The 20498-nt window shown below is 36.1% G+C and overlaps 3 protein-coding genes across 4 annotated transcripts in view; 2 read left to right on the top strand and 1 right to left on the bottom strand.

Moving 5' to 3' along the window:
- MYEF2 (myelin expression factor 2) overlaps positions 1–7394 on the bottom strand; it is a 60044-nt gene extending 52650 nt beyond the window's left edge. Inside the window, exon 1 of the mRNA XM_013985472.2 lies at positions 7272–7394. Within this exon, the coding sequence (XP_013840926.1) occupies positions 7272–7318 (47 nt within the window). The 5' untranslated portion in view covers positions 7319–7394. The remainder of the gene's footprint in view (positions 1–7271) is intronic.
- Positions 7347–19939, top strand: CTXN2 (cortexin 2). The gene is made up of 3 exons (XM_005654447.3): positions 7347–7484; positions 13887–18713; positions 19855–19939. Exon 2 carries the CDS (start codon positions 13944–13946, stop codon positions 14187–14189), a length of 246 nt encoding a protein of 81 aa, XP_005654504.1. The 5' UTR covers positions 7347–7484; positions 13887–13943; the 3' UTR covers positions 14190–18713; positions 19855–19939.
- Positions 18575–20498, top strand: part of SLC12A1 (solute carrier family 12 member 1) — an 89764-nt gene continuing 87840 nt past the window's right edge. The window contains exons 1-2 of one of the 2 annotated variants that reach the window (XM_005654446.3): positions 18575–18713; positions 19855–20467. In XM_005654446.3, the coding sequence (XP_005654503.1) occupies positions 20048–20467 (420 nt within the window). In that variant the 5' untranslated portion in view covers positions 18575–18713; positions 19855–20047. The remainder of the gene's footprint in view (positions 18714–19854; positions 20468–20498) is intronic. The other variant, XM_001926142.7, reaches the window with a different exon arrangement.

Raw genomic sequence — 20498 nt, 5'->3', positions numbered from 1 at the left:
TCTAGCAATCACACTCTTAGTTATTTACCAAAATGTGTTGAAAACCCATATTCATAAAGAAAAGCCCACACATGGTATTTATAACACCTTTGTTTTCCATTTCCAAAAATTGGAAGCAACCAAAATGTCCTTCAATAGGTGACATATTGACATTTAATAGCTAAACAAATTATGGTATGTTCATGCAATGGGAAGTTACTAAGCGATAAAAAATTGAGCTATTAAGCCATGAGACATCATGGAGAAAAATTAAATGCTTATTGTTAAATGAAAAAAAGTCAGTCTGAAAAAGATAATAGAGTCTATATGACTCCATATAAACATTCTGGAAAAAACAAAACTATATAGACACTAAAAATATCAATGTATTCTAGATGTCAATGAAGTGAGTTAGAGGAAAGAGGAGGCATGAGTAAGAAGAGCACAAAGCATATTTAGATAAGTGAAACTATTCTGTTATGATGCTGTTATGGTGGATACATGACATGTATTTGTCAAAACATATAGAACTGTACAACACAAGAAGAGTAAACCCTAATGTAATCTATGGGTCTTAGTAATAACGTATCAACATTAGTTCATAGATCATAACAAATGACCACACTAATGCAAGATTTTCTCTCTCTCTCTTTACAGTCACACCTGCAGCATATGGAAGTTCCCGGGCTAGGGGTAAAATCAGAGCTGCAGCTCCAGGCCAGTGCCGCAGCCATAGCAACACTGGATCTGAACCTCATCTGTGACCTATGCCACGGCTTGATGCAATGATGGATCCTTAACCCACCGAGTGAGCCCAGAGATTGAACCTACATCCTCACAGACATTATGTCAGGTTTTTAGCCTGCTGAGCCACAATGGGAACTCCATGCAAGATGTTAATAAAAGATGAAACTATAGGTTATGAAGAAAGGTGGTATATAGGAACTTGGTGTGCTTTCTGCTTGATTTTTATATAATCCTAAAACAAATCTAAAATATAAAGTCCATTCAATTAAAAAAATATGGCAATATTTAGGAAAAAATTGTTGGGGGAAAATCAATGTAAAATGCATGCAACTTCATAAAAACTCTCCAAAAACATCTACAAGCCTATGAAAGTAGTAGCATAGTTAAAAATACAAGTTAAAGGGATATATTACAATATATCTAAAATTTCACAAAAAAATTTAGCTAAGAAAGAATGATGAAAAAGTATAAGAAAAGGTTGAATTATGGGGAAAAGGGGGGCAAATGCACAAAGATCAGGAACAACTTACTCAATATGCATTTTCAAAACAGAGTATATGGCCAAATCGAGCAAAGAGGAAGGAGGAGTGAATGAGTATTGTATACAGCACTGTTTTCCTCCACAGCTTTTTGCACTCAGCTGTGTTAGTAAGCATTAAGCTGCTTTTACTTGATAGTCAAAACACTTAATGTATTGGAGAAAATTATGTATAAATCAATTGATTTTTCTCATTCTTTTGACCTTCCTATTTGTCAGTTACATTATTAACTGATTCACATTACAAAAACATACTCTGTAGCAGAATAAACTGATTCTATCTCTCTGTTTCTTTAACCCAACAAAATAACTTAAGCCAGTTAAATATTATACTGTGGTTATAGCTCACACGTTCATGGAGATTTTGCCCAAGGTGCCCTATCATACCCATTAGACTCAACAGTAAATATGGAAGAGAACTTGAAGTATACTTTAAATGAAACAATTTAAGGCTTACAGCAGTAAAATTAAAAGCAATTAAATGAAACTTCATTTAAATAGTTCACTCTGAGCTGACACATTTAGTGCATTTTTCTTGGCAGAAAAGTTTACCAGCAAAACATATCTCATTTTCAATGGGATGCATCAAATAGACCAGCATTAGATCATTATCTGCACTGAAGTGTCATCATGCCCAATTCACTATGAGTCCACTTAGATAATTTCTTCACTGTTGACAAAAATCCCACAGTCATTTTCTAATCAAATTTAATCATCCTATTACAGTACTCTCTAATCCTATTTGAGCATATTCAGAATTGACTACTCTCTAGAGATCAGATGGTAAAATGACCTAGAGAAAGAACTCCAAGGAAAGAAAACAGAAAACTTACAGAGTGGTTTAAAAAATACAGGATCCTAAGACCTCAATACTTTGTTGCAAAACTAAGAATAAGAATATGGACCATTCATTTATAGCAGAAATTTTAAAATCACCCCTTAAATTACTTTGGGGTTATAAAATGGACTTCCAAGTGTCTGTGAATGCCCTGAATTGTGAATGAAATTTTTTGTGTATGTGTATTTTTAGGGAGAGGGCACATATTTCCTGCTGAAATTTCAAAATCATTCTTAATCCTCCACAAAGATTAAAACCACTATGTAGAAAATAAGGGCATGTGTACCTAAAAATGGCAATCAAAATAGGAATGTAGTGTTAAAAAACAAACAGGTGTCTTTTGGACATAGCCAATTATCTTACTATCATCTAAAGCTAAATAAACATTGGGTTAATCTTTTAATGTTTATAACAAAAGTAATTTACATTTGTCTTTAATATAATTTCTAAGTTTTGCATTTTAAAGTTATAGTATTCAGTTCCTGAGTAAATAGTAACATTTCAAATAAAAAAGCAAGTTACTTTCAAAAATTTTAACTCAGAAAGAATAAACAAACATAAGCCAGACAAAAAAAATAATGTAGTTTTCCATGAAAAGCTGAAGATAACATGTTGGCCTAATAAATTCAAGAGAGGACCCCACTATATAAAACCTGAGAGCAAGAAGTCAATTTGAACCAGGGTGGCAAGAATTCATAGTAGGCAAAATTTTCCTCTGAAAAGAATTGAGTTGGCTTGTTAGAGAAAATTCTTGCTTTCAATTCCTTTGTGATGCCCTCATTCTAGAGTATATTCATTAGAGTGGGGGTGTCATGTTTTTGAATTTCTATAGTTACCATGTCTTCTAACAAGATAATTAATACTTCTGCTCTCTGACATAATAAAAAGTTCTAGTCATACAAGGGACAGTAATGCACAGAAGGAGAAACAGGGAAACAATACGTTTTGCTATAAAGCTTATCTGTAGCTACATAAACTGAAATTTTCTTCTCCTGGCTTAACATTTACTATTTAGTCATAATAAATTAGATTTTTATCTTCCTAGCTAACCAGAATAACTATTTTTCTATATTTTAGAATGTTGTTAGAAACAAATGTATAAAACAACCATATATATTCACCCAGTAATCAACATTTTTGCCAAAAAGTGGAGAAATAAATTTATTTATTTACTTATTTTAAGTTTATTTGCTCCACTTCTGATTCTATGAGAATATTTATATGAGGACACACATTAAAACAGATAAAAGAAAATAATATACCCAATACCTGAGCATTGAAGAAAGAACACAAAGATCTCAATGTCTTATATAGTTACTAGTTGTTAGCTGTTGATTTGACCTTGACCTCCTGGTTTACCAAAAGAAAAGGCACATGTGATCAGCTACATGATATACACTGTACATAAGAAGAGAACACACTACTTACCTCGGGATGACTTAAGTGAAGAGGAGGGATATGAGAGTTCAAGTCATGAAGTAGATATTGAAAGAAATGTTTTCCAAGGGATGTCATAAGGAATAGTAAAGGATGTATTGGGCAAGTCTTCAATTTGGTAACAACCCCATAGCAGAATAGAGTGGATTGTGTAAGATGAGGGTTGTTTTATATAGTTGTATATAAGCTGGAAGTGTAAAGTCAAAGCGTAGTAAATTCAGTTCTTTCAGAAAAAGGTCTAAACAATGATACCCACATATTTACCTCTCTAGTAATTTGTATTATTCTGAAAATAAATTATAGACAATCCAGAAGTACATGTTAATGATGTGTGATTTATAAAAGCATTCATATATTTAATACCTTTCAACAATTTTTTAATAAAACTTGGGCAGCAGACATTGGCAAGAATCTGAAATACAGGTATTCTGGGTTTTACTATTTTGCGTTTCTTCATCACTACTTTGGTAATGAAATAAATGTTTCTATAGGACTTTGTAGAACTTGCCATGTTGTTTTGCAAAGTATCTCATGGCAAGCAGAAGCCAAATCTCATTAATCTTTGTATCCCAGTATATGGCAAAGGAATGAAACATAATTAATTTTTAATCCATTATGCTTTCCTAAACGAAGAACTTTGGACACTTTCCAGAACATCACCTCCATTCATATACCTTGAAAAAGGCCAAGGTCATATACTAACACCAACTAACACCTAGGAACCTAATTTATTGTCAAAATTTTCCTTTGGCATCAATTCAAAAACATTTAACTGAAAGCACTTTATAAGTGATGTAGATATAAATAAAAAATTAAACAGAAAATCATCCAGAGGAACCTTCAAAATCTAAGTATAACTGTATTATGTCAATTATATTCACAGATCAGATATCATTCAAATGGTCTATAAAACAATGGCCCTATTCCACTTTATAAACTGGGTAAGAATTAGACCTGTAATGTCCAGTGTTTTAAAATCAGTATCATGAACATCTGCTATGGAACCATATTTAAAGTTATGACAAGTCAAAGTTTCCAATCATTATAACAAATTCTTGGAGTGAGGCCCACACCTCAGTGGTAGAATCACATAATTTTGTTGTCTTTTCTTAAGCTTGCCTTATAGAAAGAATGAGTGATTTCAGATCATAGTATGGAAATACAGAGTAGAATAATCTGTAGCATGTGTCTGGACACTGTCAAAATCAATCAAATAATCATAAACAGTTTGTTAATTGTGTGCAAACAAATGGTTAGCCTCTGAACTTATTTGAATAGAATATTCTTGCAATAGTCTAGAAACATACATAGAATAATTGATGGAAGAAAATGACCTTCTTCTCTATACTCTATGATGAGTGCATCACCAGAATACAGTATCTCTAGAACCTTGTTAGTTGAAGTGTAGTCCTGATACAAGCAACCTCTAGAATCATCTGGGATTTTGTTAGAAATTCAGAATCTGGAGTTCCCGTTGTGGCGCAGTGGTTAACGAATCCGACTAGGAACCATGAGGTTGCGGGTTCGGTCCCTGCCCTTGCTCAGTGGGTTAACGATCCAGCGTTGCCATGAGCTGTGGTGTAGGTCGCAGACTCTGCTCAGATCCTGCGTTGCTGTGGCTCTGGCATAGGCTGGCGGCTGTAGCTCCGATTAGACCCCTAGCCTGGGAACCTCCATATGCCGCAGGAACGGCCCAAAAAATGGCAAAAAGACAAAAAAAAAAAAAAAAGAAATTCAGAATCTGAACCCAGCCTCACACTTAATGAAAGCCCGCATTTTAACAAGATCCCCAGAGGATTCGTAGGCACATTAAATTTCAAGAAGTGCTACTCTAGCACATAGCACCGAAAAAGGATGTGGCCCTTAGAAAGCTTAAAAAAAAAAAAAAAAAAAAAAAAAAAAAGTCAATAAAACTATGGCTATGAACATGTTCCTGGAAAAAGATACTTATTCCACTCTCTTTTGGTGGGTCTACATTAGAGGGTGTTTAATAGTTTATTTATTAATTTATTTATTTACTTTTGTTTTTTTAGGGCCACATGGCATATGGAAGTTCCCAGACTAGGGGTCAAATGTGAGCTACAGCTGCCAGCCTACTCCAGACACAGCAATTCGGGATCCCAGCCACATCTGTGACCTACACCACAGCTTACCACAATGCTGGATTCTGGCCCATTGAGTATTGCCAGGGACTGAACCCACATCCTCATGGATACTAGTTGGATTAATTTCTGCTGAGCAACAACTGGAAATCCCTGTTTAATAGTTTCAAATTTAAAAGAATAACTTTTTTTTTTTGTCTTTTGTCCTTTTTAGGGTTGCACCAGTGGCATATGGAGGTTCCCAGGCTAGGGGTCTAATTGGAGCTGTTGCTGCCAGCCTAAGCCTGAGCCACAGCAATGCCAGATCTGAGCCGCATCTACAACCTACACCACAGCTCACTGCAACACTGGATCCTTAACCCACTGAGTGAGGCCAGGGATCAAACCCACAACCTCATAGTCCCTAATCAGATTTGTTTCTGCTGTGCCATGATGAGAACTCTGTTAAAAAAAAAAAAAATTTGAGTGTAGTCTTGTATGAATTCACAGTTATACATTGCCCATTTTTTGGAAGATCATGAAAGTTCCTAATTTAGTAAATACCTTAACATAAATTTTGTCTTCCCTTTGTTATTGAACTACAATACACCTTTACTTATGTGTTTTCAGCATTTTTATACATGAACAATGATTCAATTCTCCATCTACACTTTTCCCAATTATTAGATATTTAATAATTCATGAGGTTAATAATTAAGTTTTTAAGGAATCTACAAGTGTTTGAGACTTTCGAGATCCGGATATAATATCCAAAGATGAATAATAGGCTTGGAAACTTTTAACTGAGTTTGGAGAAAGTGAAGAGCCCCAAGTAAGGATGAGGAGAGAGGGGTTTTTTGCTTGTTTTCTTGTTTTTGTTTCGTTTTATTTGCTTTAAATGAAGTTTAGATTTGATTTCTATATACTCAATACTGTTTAGAAAATGTATCACACACCTCCGGGTGGATTTAATCACAGCCTTGCTCGCTTGGTGTCTTCTGCCTTGTTTGTGGGAGCTAGATCGTACTATGCAATGTTTCAGCACCACGGACAGAGGTTAGATACCTCGTCTTAAGGGGAGAGTATTCTGTTGGGTTTTCATAGTAAAGGAGAAGAATAGGGAAAAATAACTTCAAGTGACGCATGCAGTCCCCAGCAAAACCAATACAGCGTTTATTCACATCTTTCCTTTATAGGATGAAAAGGAAAACATAAGAATTTAGTGCCTACTCCCTGAGACTGCGGTCACCGAGCTCAGCAAAATGCCCGCGGAACAGCCACAGATGCAGGGAGAGGAAGAAAACAAGGATTTTAACAATAAATTCACTAAACCCCCACTGCCTTAGAAAGCGAAATTGGTGATGAATTCCAATTGTTAACCTGCAGAGTGTGATATGAGTGAAAATGAGCCCCTATCTTTTTTTTTTTCTTTTCTTTTTCTTTTTAGCAGAGCTAAGGACTAAGATATAGATAGAGCCTGTTGCGGTAGCCAGTTCCCTCCCCGCTCTGATTTCCCATCTCTTTCTCTTACGTACACACACGGTCAAACGCCCTCACACACGTACACACCGCGGGCAAATATTTATACACTGCCACATCGAAGAAATCCATGCACATTTTCCAGCTAATAAACTCGCGCGCGCACACGTACTTCGCGGGCAGCCACGTCTTCAGTCCCTCACCGACCGATACAGACATTTACACACATAGGCCAGGAAAGAGCTAACCGCGGCCCTGTGCCTCCACGCAGGTTCCCAGGACACGCCTTTTACATTGTTACTGAACCGATCAGCGAACACAGACAAACCTGCCAACACTTAAATCTACTCGCTGGATTTCATCTCCATGGCAACAAGCATGGAAGGTGAGACTTCTCTGCCTGGGAAGTAACTTTCTCCCCCTACCCTCCGCTTTAACTGACAGGATTCCATTGCGTGGTCCAGATGAGAAGCATGTCTCATTTTCTTGTTATTTCTGAAGCTAGGGAGCAGGAAAGGAGATGGGGGAGGGGGAAGAGGAATGAGCCTGCAGGTCTGATGAGTTCAAATTCTAAAGGAGGAAAAGCCCTAATGTTGCTGCTGCTGCCAAAAAACAACAACAACAACAAACAAACAAACAAAAATAGATGTGCTGTGTGTGTGCTTGCTGATGCTTCTTCCACAATGTTTTGTAGGTGGTTTCTATTCTTCTTCAGTTTAATATGTCCAAAGAGAAATAGAGACAAACAAGGCAGAAGGATAATGACAGAACAGGTTTCTCTAGTGAGGCATTTTGAAAATTTTCAGACCAGATTTCCAGTGCTTTGGAACAACAATGTCAGAGTCCTTGAGGGGCCATTTAAACATTCTCTTAAGAGGGAAATTCTCTTAAGGTTGAAATTTGCAAGGTTAGGAAAGGGGGTGGATTCTGGGGCATATCTCAAGGTTTTGGATCCCTGGGAAGGCCTGAAATACTTGCACTTCATCATGATGAAGACCACTGGGTTTGTGATTTAAGGTTTTCCTTAGATTCCAACATATTCCTTTCCAGAAATTAACTAGCTCTGTGCAGACGTGGCCTCAGTAATGCTTCTTTTCCCTCTTCACTTTTAACAGGATTTAATAATCTTGATATTTGATGTGGTGTGAATATATTTGTATACGGGAGAATTCATTATTTTTTAAGCTTGGGCTTTCCTATCTGTCTCATTTCATTAGGTTATGAATGCTCATATCATTAGCATTAGAGATTATTATATCTAATGACCAGTATCAAAATACTTTTCACCCAGAACACCATATTTCACTATAATAGTTGTTATTTCAGATTAATTATTTGGAAAATTATTAATAGATAAATAAACAGTAGGAAAAAAACCTGTTGATTGAAATAAAATATAGAAGGTTTTTTTTATGGGCATATACTTTTCAATATTGGTTTCTGCAATTGCACATTGTTGAATATTATGTGATAACATTCACATATATGAAAAGCTATAAATAAGGTGTACAAATACTGTTATCTTTTCTTCACTACTCACAGTTGAATGATTTGTATGACTGGTAATAGAAAGACCTTGTTTATTTATTGGTTTCTAAACATAAAACAACTCAGTGAGATTTGGGCCTATTGGTATCTACAAATATATCCTTGGCCCAGTCCTATGACTCATCAGGACTTAGAAATCCCAGTTTCTAACAATTACCATTAAGGAAATTATAGGCTTTTCATTTTCTCATTTCTAAAGTATCCAAACATTTATTTCAATGAACACAGCTTGAGGCAATAATATTTTATCATTTGCAATAGTACCGTAGAAATATACTAAAATGCTCTATCACAAAACACTCAGACCCTGATATTGAAACTATACAATGTTGATAATTCTGTCCATTTTTTTGTGAGATAGCATATTTAAAATAACTTTTACCACACAATTTTACATTCTACTCTTTTTTTGAAAGTTTATTACTTTTGTCTCAAATTTTTTTTTGAGACAAAAAGGGTTTATTTATTCAGAGTTTTATAAATCCATGGTCTAAATTTTTCTCATATTTCTTTCATTTTCTATTTCCCTGTAAACAGGATATTAAGATGATGTTTTCCTTTTGAGTTAACCTTTAAAATGTCTGTTTTGCAAAATCTGCCTTTTTTTTTTTTTTTTTTTTTTTTTTTGCTTCTGTTCAAGGAGAAAATGAAAATGGAAGGTACCCAGCTCAGCAAACTTAATAGTATATTCTCAAAAACATTAGACTTGGTGTTGAAATGATGCAATTATTTACTTCACAGAACAAGCAAAATGGAAATTTGGGGCAAATATTTGAAAAATTAAGGCCTGAAAATATTAGCATTTTAACTGCTATATATATTGTTTAAATTCCCAAGAGCATTTATTTTCTGAACATGTTAGGCAATTGCTTCACTTTTCACATATTTGCTTGTGTGGACACAATTCTTGCAGACTTTTTTCAACATATGAATATTATTCTTTCAGATGTTCTCCATGGATTATATTTTTGTTTTCATCTTTGGTATAAGGTAGAATTTTAAGATAAATATAAAAATCTTAAGTTCTTCCTTTTAGGATGTTAAGAAAATACCTGTTCACAGGAACTTCTAAATCAAGAGTCCCCAGTCTAAGTTTGTTGCATCTCCCTCCTTCCCATTTAAATATGGGGCTTTAGAAGTGTTTCTATTAAATTTTACATTTTGGTTTCAATCCAGAATGCCTGTCATCAGAATTATCTTGAATCTTGATCCTATGAGCTAACTTCAGCTCCTACTGATCCTGAGTCTTCAGCTCAGGTTTGTGTCCAATTTAATAATCAACACTTCAATGTCTTCAACTTAGTTACTGTTCAAAAACACAGATGAGGGTATAGACAGCATTAGAACTTTGTGATAGTACATGGGAAAACTGTCTCTATGACTATAGAACCCAATTTTTTTGTTTTGTTTTGTTTTGTTTTTGATATTTTTAGAGCCACACCTGCAGCACATGGAGGTTCCCAGGCTAGGGGTCTAATGGGAGCTGTTGCTGCTGGCCTATGCCAAAGCCACGGCAATGCCCGATCCATAACCCACTGAGCAAGGCCAGAGATCGAACCGGCAACCTCATGGTTCCTAGTCAGATTCATTTCCGCTGTGCTGTGAAGGGAACTCCAAGAACCCAATTTTCATTGGGACATTTAAGTGAAATATGAATCTACACGAAAATATTAGCTAGGCATATCTCAACATCTTCCCCCTCCTACAAAAAAATATCAAGGGAGACTGTTAAATGGATTGCCATGCTATTTGCATGGACTAAACCATGTACATGCTACTTCTCTGACAGTCCATGTTTGTAGTAAACTTTCGAAAAAGGAAATGAATTTGGTATTACTTCTTATTAAATTCATCTCAACTTTTAGTGACTTCTTAAATGCTAACAAATTACCTGTTAAAATAATTAATTACAAAATTGTTACAAAGATTAATTCCAAGTTACCAATGTATAATTTTCTCATTTCCCCACTGCTCTTTCTGAAAATGAGATATTTGTCTGTCCATGTCCGTATTTCTGGCAGCACTCTATGGTCAGGCATTTCTCAAAGTTTTGCAAGTTTTTTGTCCATGCAAGTTATAAATCGTCTTATCCTGGGAATTCTAACTCATCTAATGTGGATAAACATTATTCTATTATTTCCTTGTCGCCTTTTATTGTTTGATTTTGGGGTCATTTCTAAAGAGCATCCTCCATTGTTTAAAAAGACCAAAGTAGATTAAACACTTCTGCCTTTTCTTTGTCTTGTGATACCATTAAACAGTCTTGCACAAGCAGGGAGTTTAAATTGTTATCAGTCAGTTTCTTTATCTGAACATATTGTGGATGAAACCCTCCTACCTCAAAGCCTGTGCAATGACTATTTCCTCAAACTCCAGATATTTTCATGGTTGTCTTCTTAACATCATTCAGGCTTCAGGTCAGATGTTATCTCTTTAGGGAATCCTTTGGCGATTTCTTTCATAAAGAAATGCCTTTTATTCACCATCATTCTCTTTTCTCTTAACTTGCTTTCTTTCATAGCATTTATGACTACCTGATATGATATATAGAGATAGATTTTTTTTGTTGTTGTCTTTTTGCTATTTCTTTGGGCTGCTCCCACGGCATATGGAGGTTCCCAAGCTAGGGGTCTAATCGGAGCTGTAGCCACTGGCCTGCGCCAGAGCCACAGCAACGCGGGATCCGAGCCGCGTCTGCAACCTACACCACAGTTCACGGCAACGCGGGATCGTTAACCCACTGAGCAAGGGCAGGGACCGAACCCACAACCTCATGGTTCCTAGTCGGATCCGTTAACCACTGCGCCACGACGGGAACTCCTAGAGATAGATATTTTTAAAATAATTGAGTCTGTTTCCAGCAGGTTTTAACACTTATTATGGCAGGTGCACATTGTTATGTGGTTCATTATTATACTCTAGCACCAAGAACAGTGCAGGAGCAAATATTCAATATAAAAGTGTGTTCAGTGAATAATTAATATATAACTGCTATATTCATTATTATATTTTAATCTCATTCAGCACCCAGTTTTGTCCTGTATTTCACTTATATTGGCACCAACAATAGGTAGTCAAAGAGGGCTTATAAACTATTTTAAAGCCACAAGAAAACCCTTTATCTGTTCTTCCAAGGTAGTATAAAAAATGGTGACTTTATTAATTTACTAACAGTGGTTCTGTACATCCATTCATTGTTTATACTATCCAATTCCAAAAGCTTTGGAAATCTCTTACCTATGTATCTGTGAAGTATTTTACCCTTCTTAGCTGAGGGTAAAAAATTTTTAATTAAAAATTAAAATACATTCACTATACCATATTTATTAGGGCAAAAAATGATTTGGTTTAAATTCAAAATGGGGTTGAAACTACATTTTTTCCTTCTAACAAATAAAAAAGTCAAATAACCAGCATACCCCAGAATATACTGAATATTTATGATACTTTAGGTTTGAAGGTAATGGTCTTTTGTAATCCAAACTGCTATAAAATAAAATATTGTTTGATATTAACTGGTGTATTAGGTGGTAAACAGTTTTAAAATCTATAAGGCTCATTCCTATTAATTACTCCCTTTCTCCATCCTTTACCTCCTATTCCTTGTTCTGTCTCAGTTGTTTTCTAAAAATTGAATCCAAAAAGAAAAAAACCCTGAAAGATCAGTCATTTCAATTAGCTTAACCTCTAAAATTTTCAAAAGAAGCAACAATAAAGACAAGAACACCAGCAGTCTATTATTTTTTTTTTCTTTTGTCTTTTTCAGGACTACACCTTCAGCATATGGAAGTTCCCAGGCTAGGAGTCTAATTGGAACTGTAGCTGCTGTCCTATGCCAGAGCCACAGCAGCGCCAGCTCTGAACAGCATCTGCAACCTACACCACAGGTCACGATAAGGCTGGATCCTTAACCCACTGAGGCCAGGAATCAAACCCGCAACCTCCTGGTTCCTAGTTGGATTCATTTCCGCTGTGCCACTATGGGAACTCCTATTATTCTCAATTACAAGCTGTTTGGTGACAGTTCTCTCAAGAAGAGTGGCTGTGAGTTAGTAACCATTTGATTTAATTAACTAAACTTAATTTTGATTAATTAATTTAATTAACATTAAGACATCAAATGGAAAAAGGTCTATTTTGCTTCAATTCAGCCCACACTTTCTGAACACTATTACTGTAGTTTCAAAATCTCAGTATGGTAGGGGCTTAGAGAAAGTGAGAAATAATAGGTTGGAAAGGGGTCTGGGGAGCTTGCCTTGAAGCCAAATTTCATAGAAAACATGCTGTTTAACTTGGATGTTAAGACCATTTAGGGGGTGAAAGCTAATGGAGATGGTGGGGAGCTGATTAATGGTTCACAGCCACTGCTGCTTGTTACTTGCAAGCTACTATGTTAGGTACTACTCTTTTTAATAATTTTAAAAACACAAGTTCTCTTTAAGAAATTAACATTTAGTGTATGAAGTGGTAGTGGAAAAGAAAATACAAGAACATACGTCTAATGGGATTAAAAAGAAAAAAGGCCTTATACAGAAAGATTGGAATCTATCAGACAAAATGACTTTGGTGATAGACCTTAAAACATGGACTTTGGAATTCCCACTGTGGCTCAGTGGTAATGAACCCACTTGGTATCCATGAGGATGTGGGTTCAATCCCTGGCCCTGCTCAGTGGGTTAAGAATCTGGCCTTGTTGCCCTGAGCTGCAGTATAGGTCACAGATGCGACTGGGATCTAATGTTGTTGTCCTGCAGCTACAGCTCTGATTCAACCCCTGGCTTGGGAACTTCCATATGGCACAGGTGCAGTGCCCCTTCTGCCAAAGACTTTAGAGAGCTTAACCAGCTTAACCAGCTTATACCCTGCAATTATTTGTGGTTTTATTGATACATGCAAAATGAAATGAAAATCAGATGAAAACTTGAGTCAAAGAGGCAGTGATGAAACCATGTCACAATGGATCAAAGCTTTTTGGGTTAATTATCTGACTATACCCCTTCATGCTTGATTTAATGTTTAGTATATATAGGTACAGTTTTATGTGTCACAAAGGCAATTCTGTAATTACTACAATAGAAGTAGCATCTCCAATACTAATTTGATTCTGATCCATATCTGATGATGTTTTTGAGTATCTTTAATGAGGCAAAGAGTTTGAAAACTGCCAAATTTTATAAAACAATTACCTACCTAATACCATATATGGATAAGACTAAACTGAGTCCAATTTTGTTTCTAGGCCAAGAGGTGACTCCAGCAGGAATTTTGAAGAGCCAAAATGATGTGACAGTGAATAATGAGTAGTCCCTATTGTGGCAACTCTTCAGCTAAGATGAGTGTCAATGAAGTGTCAGCTTTCTCATTGACTATGGAGCAAAAAACTGGCTTCGCTTTTGTTGGGATTTTGTGTATCTTCTTGGGACTTCTTATTATCAGATGCTTCAAGATCCTGTTAGACCCGTATAGTAGCATGCCTTCCTCTACATGGGAAAATGAAGTTGAAGAGTTTGATAAAGGGACATTTGAATACGCACTTGCCTGAGTGTCCCAGCTTTGCAGTTTTTAGTGTTATATCAGAGGGGCACAGGATGGTCACAACTGTAATTTCCTTCGGCATGCTGGAAGAGGCTCATTTTATTCACTGAATTCAATAAACATGGTTACTTTAATGATTATGCTGTGTAAATGATAAACCACTTTGGCATTCCTCACCCTGAGATTTCTGATTAATAGAATATAAAGATGGCTCCACCCATATATGCTATCTTTATTCTTATCTGGACCATCTGCCTTGAATCTCTGCTTCCTTTTTCAGCCAATGAACTGTGCTAGAGTCTTTCTGCATCTGCCCCTATGCAACACCCAGAAACCCACCCTCTCTCCATATTCCTGACCCCCTTGCACTAGAGAATTAAGTGTCAAAGATAAGGATCACCTCGGTCCAAAGAATAAAGAAATATGATTTTCTTAATAATAACCATAGGTCAATAATGTTCACATGTGAAAAAACTAACACACAAACCCTACAAGTAGCCATAGGCCATAAAGTTCCTCAAATGTCACAACTTGAAATTTCTGGTTCTTCTTATAGAATTTTTTGCAATAAAATCCCCTAGTTTAGGATCATACTGATACTCCATTTTCCTCTCCTTTTATAAATAGCATTAAGAAGGGAGTTTTCATCATGACCTGGTGAAAACAAGAAACAAGAAGTCCAGTCTCCACTCTGCCACCATTAGAGCATCAACTTTGGCCAAGTCATCTTATTTCTGTGGACTTCAGTGAGCAAGCTAACAATAGGATCATTAACATCCCTTTTAATTTTAGTGCCCTATGAACTCTACAAATATATCTGAAAATCCAGAGATCTGAGATGAATGAGGATTTAAGAAGTCATGAAAAATTTTCAATTTAGGAAGCTAAATTCTGAAATTTGAATTCTAATATTGGTCTAATCAAGAACAAGCATTATGATCTAGAAAGTTACCTAAAGGGAATTTAAGTTCTACATCTGCAAAACAAGGATAAAGAATCCTCTTTTAGGAATGTTGGGAGGACCAAGTGACATATAATGAGTAAGAAAGTAATTTGAAAACCAAGTAACAGTTTAAACATACCTTGCTATCATGTATTATCCCTGTTGGTTAATTGTTATAGAGATTTTCAAGCCTTAATAAGCAATGGCTTAGTGTAATTTATTCAGTCTCTCTAGTATTTATTCTCTTCATTTTATAATTTAAAAAAATTTAAATTTTTTTCCAAATAAAAAATTCTGATTCTTTATTATCACTTAATGGGGGAATATGCCATGAGATAAATAAATAAATACAAAAATGTTTGTGTCATTTGAGAACGCAGAACTGCCAAACATAACAACAACAACAAAAAAGAAAAAGAAAAGAAAAAAGAAAGGAGATTAATATCTACCAAGTATTAGCACTAAATTAGGGGCTTGCCATTTTTTACACAATTTGATATTCTTATCAATCCTTTGAGTTCAGTACTACTATTTCTATCTTACCATCTCAACATCACATATGGGGAAATGAAGCTGAGAGAGACTGAGTAACTTCCCAAGGTCACCAAGCTATGGAGTGATTGTATTAAGAATTAAAATTGGGCTATTATCTAAGTCATAGTCATTGTTTGCAAATATCACACTATACTTCCAGATACTCTCCTCAATATGGCTACATCTCTTACAAATATGATTATTGCTTGGGTCTATGGCACTCCAAAACCAGCTGTCTCAGTGAGATTCCCTGACACTTTTCATCTCCTAGTAGATTTGGAACACATCTGTGCTGACAATTGATTTTCTGGACCAAACTTACACCTCAAGGAAGCTCTCTGAACCCCAGTAGATATGGAAGTATCAGCCTGGGACACTTTGCAGCCAGTTAGTAATCTGGTCTAAGAACAGTTTTTTGAGCCAAGTCAGCTGGACACACTGAAAGTTGTAAATTTCAGGATGCTAGTCATCTCTTTTGTGACCCAGGCTTTTGAAGTGCTGGCTAAGATATATGCCCAAGTACCATTTGTTGCTCCATTTGTTTCCCAAGGAAGAGACCCAAAAAGACCTTCCATGTTGGTGACTAAACTTGTTATGTTAAAAAGCCAGATCTTAATTTCAAAAAGAAAAAAAACCTCCAAAAACCAAAGATAAGAAAATTTTATGAAGTATGGACATTGATCCTGAAAGTTCGACACCCATAAATTTTTCAGATATCAAAAACTTCGCCTTAGTATTATTTCCAACCCTATGAAAGAGAAATTCTTTCAACCAAAAGTGTCTTCCTTCATGGCATTTATTCATGGCCTATTATACGCCTTTAGAGTTTTAGAGGAAAGGGGAGAATAAAGACAGATTAGAATCTGTATTTTTAGAGACAGAAACAACAGAAGATATAAAGGATGGTTATAGCATGGAGAACTTGGAAATTTCCTGAAATGCTAACCCTTCTAGGAATAGATTGCAATGTCTTAACCAGATCATCCCCTAGCTGCCTACTCAAGAACCCTATCTAGGAGGACAAGAGGAAAAAAAAGTCAAGGAGCACCTCCAGACAGTTTCCCCCTGCTACCTTACCCATCTGGCTGAAAGGCCTTAAAAGTTGGCTTTATGGATGATGTAATTTAATCCATATCCCCCAAACCATTTCCCATCTGCTCTCTCATGTCTGAATGCCCTTAATATAAAACAAAGACTTTCATTTCACAGTTAGAGATAAAAGGCTTAGAATGAAAATGTCCAGTTGATGTAAGACTAAGACTAAAACCAATTCACACTACACTGTAGTCAGGTACTTAGTTAGTGAGGAAAAAGGAAATTGAGGACTATCAGAGGCATGCATAATCTTTGGTAGAGGATAAAGCTGAGAATTAATTTGGGGGGGGGGTGCTCCTGGAAGAGGGCCAGAGTTGAGGGAATGGTTGGAAGAAAGAGAGATTAGAGATGGCAGAAATAACTACAAGTTCACAGCTCCTGTCCAGGGCCAGTAAATAAGCCTTGTTTTAGGTCCTAGCCTCCTCTTGGCTGATCTGAATAACCAGCCCACCTAGCTGAGTCTGAAATGTGATTATCCCTATGCCTGCTATATTGGAAGTCAGAACTCTGTTGAACAGATAAATGTCTTATACCAGTGGCCTTTAAGAGCAACATGGGCTCTAGATACTTATTTATAATTCTCTCAGTTTCTGATACACCCTCATGACATTAGCCTGACTAATTAGTATGACATTTACCTGACTAAAAACCTCTAAGGGGTTTTACTTAGGTAACCTACAGACCCCCTTCTATAATCTGGTATCTATTCACCAACCTACCTTTCCCCCTATTTTAATTGGCATAGTACCTATCCCAATCTCTTAAGGATTCACCCCAGAATTTTGGATGACTATGTAAAAGTCCTCAGTAAACTGTAAAAATTGCCATTATAGTAAAAGAAAGTATTAACTACCAACGGTGCTTTCTAAAATTAGCACTTTCACCCCATATACAAGTTAACACAGTTAACCCTCACAATAAGTTTACAACACAGTATTATTCACAACTGCATTTTACAGAGGAGGAAGTTAAGGCACAAAGAGACTGATTAACTTGCCAGAGTTCACCTAGATAGGAAGTGGCAGGGCCAGAATGTAAATTAAGTACCTGGACTCCAGAGATGTGCTCCTAATTTCTACATTACACCACAACTGTGCTGCTCAGGCAACTGGAAATCACTTGGAGAGTTTCTGATAAACACAAGGAGGAGTCCTTCAATCATCCAAACTGAAAACCAATAACAGAACCGGCACAAAGGAACTGTCTGCTCTCTTAACAATTGGCACCTCATGTATTTGAGCAACATCATTCCCTTAACAAAACTGAAAAACCACGTTTGATAAAAATGTTTTGCCAAGAGGAGGCAAAAAGTTCATTTAGCAGTGCCACTGGGAAAGTTACCCATAGTTTGATTCCTGCTTGAAACAATTTTCCCATTAGATAGAAATACTATCAATGAATCATTGATCCTACTCTCAATCTGCTCACTTCCCATGCAGAGAAGAATCAAGATCATATCTACTACAAGCAAGATAAAATAATCTCCAGTACCATTTTCTAGTCACAAAGTATAGAATTATTTATACTTCTAAATACGAGGCCTGTATTTTGCTGTACAGGCTGAACAATAGAAGGTCACTAGGAATCACGTGAAATGAGATGGCAGTTTTCAAATTATTTGGCCTCAGATGACTGAAGCACGACTGATATTTTGTTGGATGACTGCTGTTGAGCAATTCAGCTCCCCTTATGAATTAAAGAAATTTTGACTTCCTGTCTACAAGGATTAATGGTTTACTCCTGGTTACTAGTTGACGTGGTACTGAAGGTTCTTCTGTGCTAACGACTGGGCAGGACCTACAGGACTATTACAGGCCAGCCACTGCTCAGTCATCTTTTAAAGACAGACTCTAACCAATAAGAAGAAGCCTAAGGTTTGGGGCTGAAAGCTACGTGCTGCATATATGCCTGGGTGATGCTGAAGCAGGTTATGCTGCCTGAGAGGAAGGCTCCTGGGGGGTAAGTTAAACATTTCTGGGCAGTGTATATTTCATACTTAATATTATGTCATAAAGTAGATTGTGAGGAGTGGAGTAAAAGGGAGGACATCAAGGACTATAAGAGAAATAAGATGTTCTATAAAAACTAAAGAGGTAACAGCTTTACTTATAATTTCTCCAGGAAGGATTATTTGAGAGTTGAAGTTGAAATTTTTTTTCTTTCCAATTCAAAGAAATAGCTTTAATAACTGCAGGAGAGAGGCAAGTTGTTCTTTTAATTTTTTAAAATCTGTATTTCTAGAATTTTCTTTGAAAAGCCAAATTATATAGAGAGATATTATTCTAAGGAAAAAAATGTTCTAAGATGGGCTTATATTGTGGATTGTGGAAATGATTATGTAGTCTATCTCATTATGTAGTCTATCTCACAGTCAAATATAAACCTCTCAATGAAGACTGAGAATATTTCATTAAAAAGAATCAGTAGAGCATGATTATTTACTAACTATAGTAAACAACTTTATTAAAGACTGAAATTTATTTCCTTACCCTGAACACGCCTGTTTTTTAAAAGGTTCCATAATAGCATTTGTTAAACAAATGTATGAACAGATGAAATGTTTTGAAGGCTAGTGAAAGATCCAAGAATTCACAGAGACATCTTAACAGGATATATTTTTATAACGTGACAAGAACGTATTTTTTTAGAAATTTTAAAATTATTTTAAAAATGTTTTCATCATCTCATGTGTATTAATATCAATCATAAAATACTCTGCAGTTTCAGCATTTAGTACTGTCCACGAACTGTGTTTCAGGCTGAGAATATTTTTTATCAGCTCTTACTCTATTTAATTGGTAGAATTGTATCTTTCCCAAAGTCATATTGAATCCAACTGCACTGAGTACTAGCAAATGCTACCAACATAGGCAACATTTTAATGATTCCATTGGAAATTCTGTTTGCTGAAGTAGGTCCCCAGTTATTTATTATGGGATTTAATTGTCCAGGTAACTAAGGTTCCTAGACAGGTAATTTTTAAGGAAATGAATTTAAAATTTTATGTCTTAACAAAAGAAAACTGTTCTCTCATACCTCCACCCTGCTTAAATATATTTATAATACTTGGAACGAGTTTAATTTTCCTTTTCAATGACAGCTTTGAAGAACATTCTGAAGATTGTATAGGAGACAATACATCAAGAATCTTTTGAGTTCTTCTAGATCAAAAGCCAGGGGCTCCTGAATGTAAACACATTAGTGTGTGTTTTGAGAAGGAAAATATAGAGATTTTTTTAAAAACCTACCATAAAGTAGACGGCGTAGTTAAAATAAAAAATTCACTTTGGAAGATGTCACTGAACAACTCTTCCAATGCATTTCTGGATTCTGGGCCTGGTAATACCAATCGCTTTCAAGTCAATGTCATAAGTGAGAGCCATGAGAGCAGTGCGGCTGTGAATAGCAACGCTGACCCTCCACACTATGAGGAAACCTCTTTTGGGGATGAATCCCAGAACAGATTCAGAATCAGCTTTAGACCTGGGAATCAGGAGTGCTATGACAATTTCCTCCAAAATGGAGAAATGGCTAAAACAGATGCCAGTTTTCATGCTTATGATTCTCACACAAACACATACTACCTACAAACTTTTGGCCACAACACCGTGGACGCTGTCCCCAAGATCGAGTACTACCGCAACACTGGCAGCATCAGTGGACCCAAGGTCAACCGACCCAGCCTGCTTGAGATTCACGAGCAACTTGCCAAGGTAAGCTTAAAGGTCAGGCAGGTGTCCCCCA

This window comes from Sus scrofa, chromosome 1 (genome assembly GCF_000003025.6).
Source record: "Sus scrofa isolate TJ Tabasco breed Duroc chromosome 1, Sscrofa11.1, whole genome shotgun sequence".
NCBI classification, from domain to species: domain Eukaryota; kingdom Metazoa; phylum Chordata; class Mammalia; order Artiodactyla; family Suidae; genus Sus; species Sus scrofa.
Note: the sequence above shows the minus strand (reverse complement) of the source record. Positions and strands in the feature narration are given on the sequence as shown.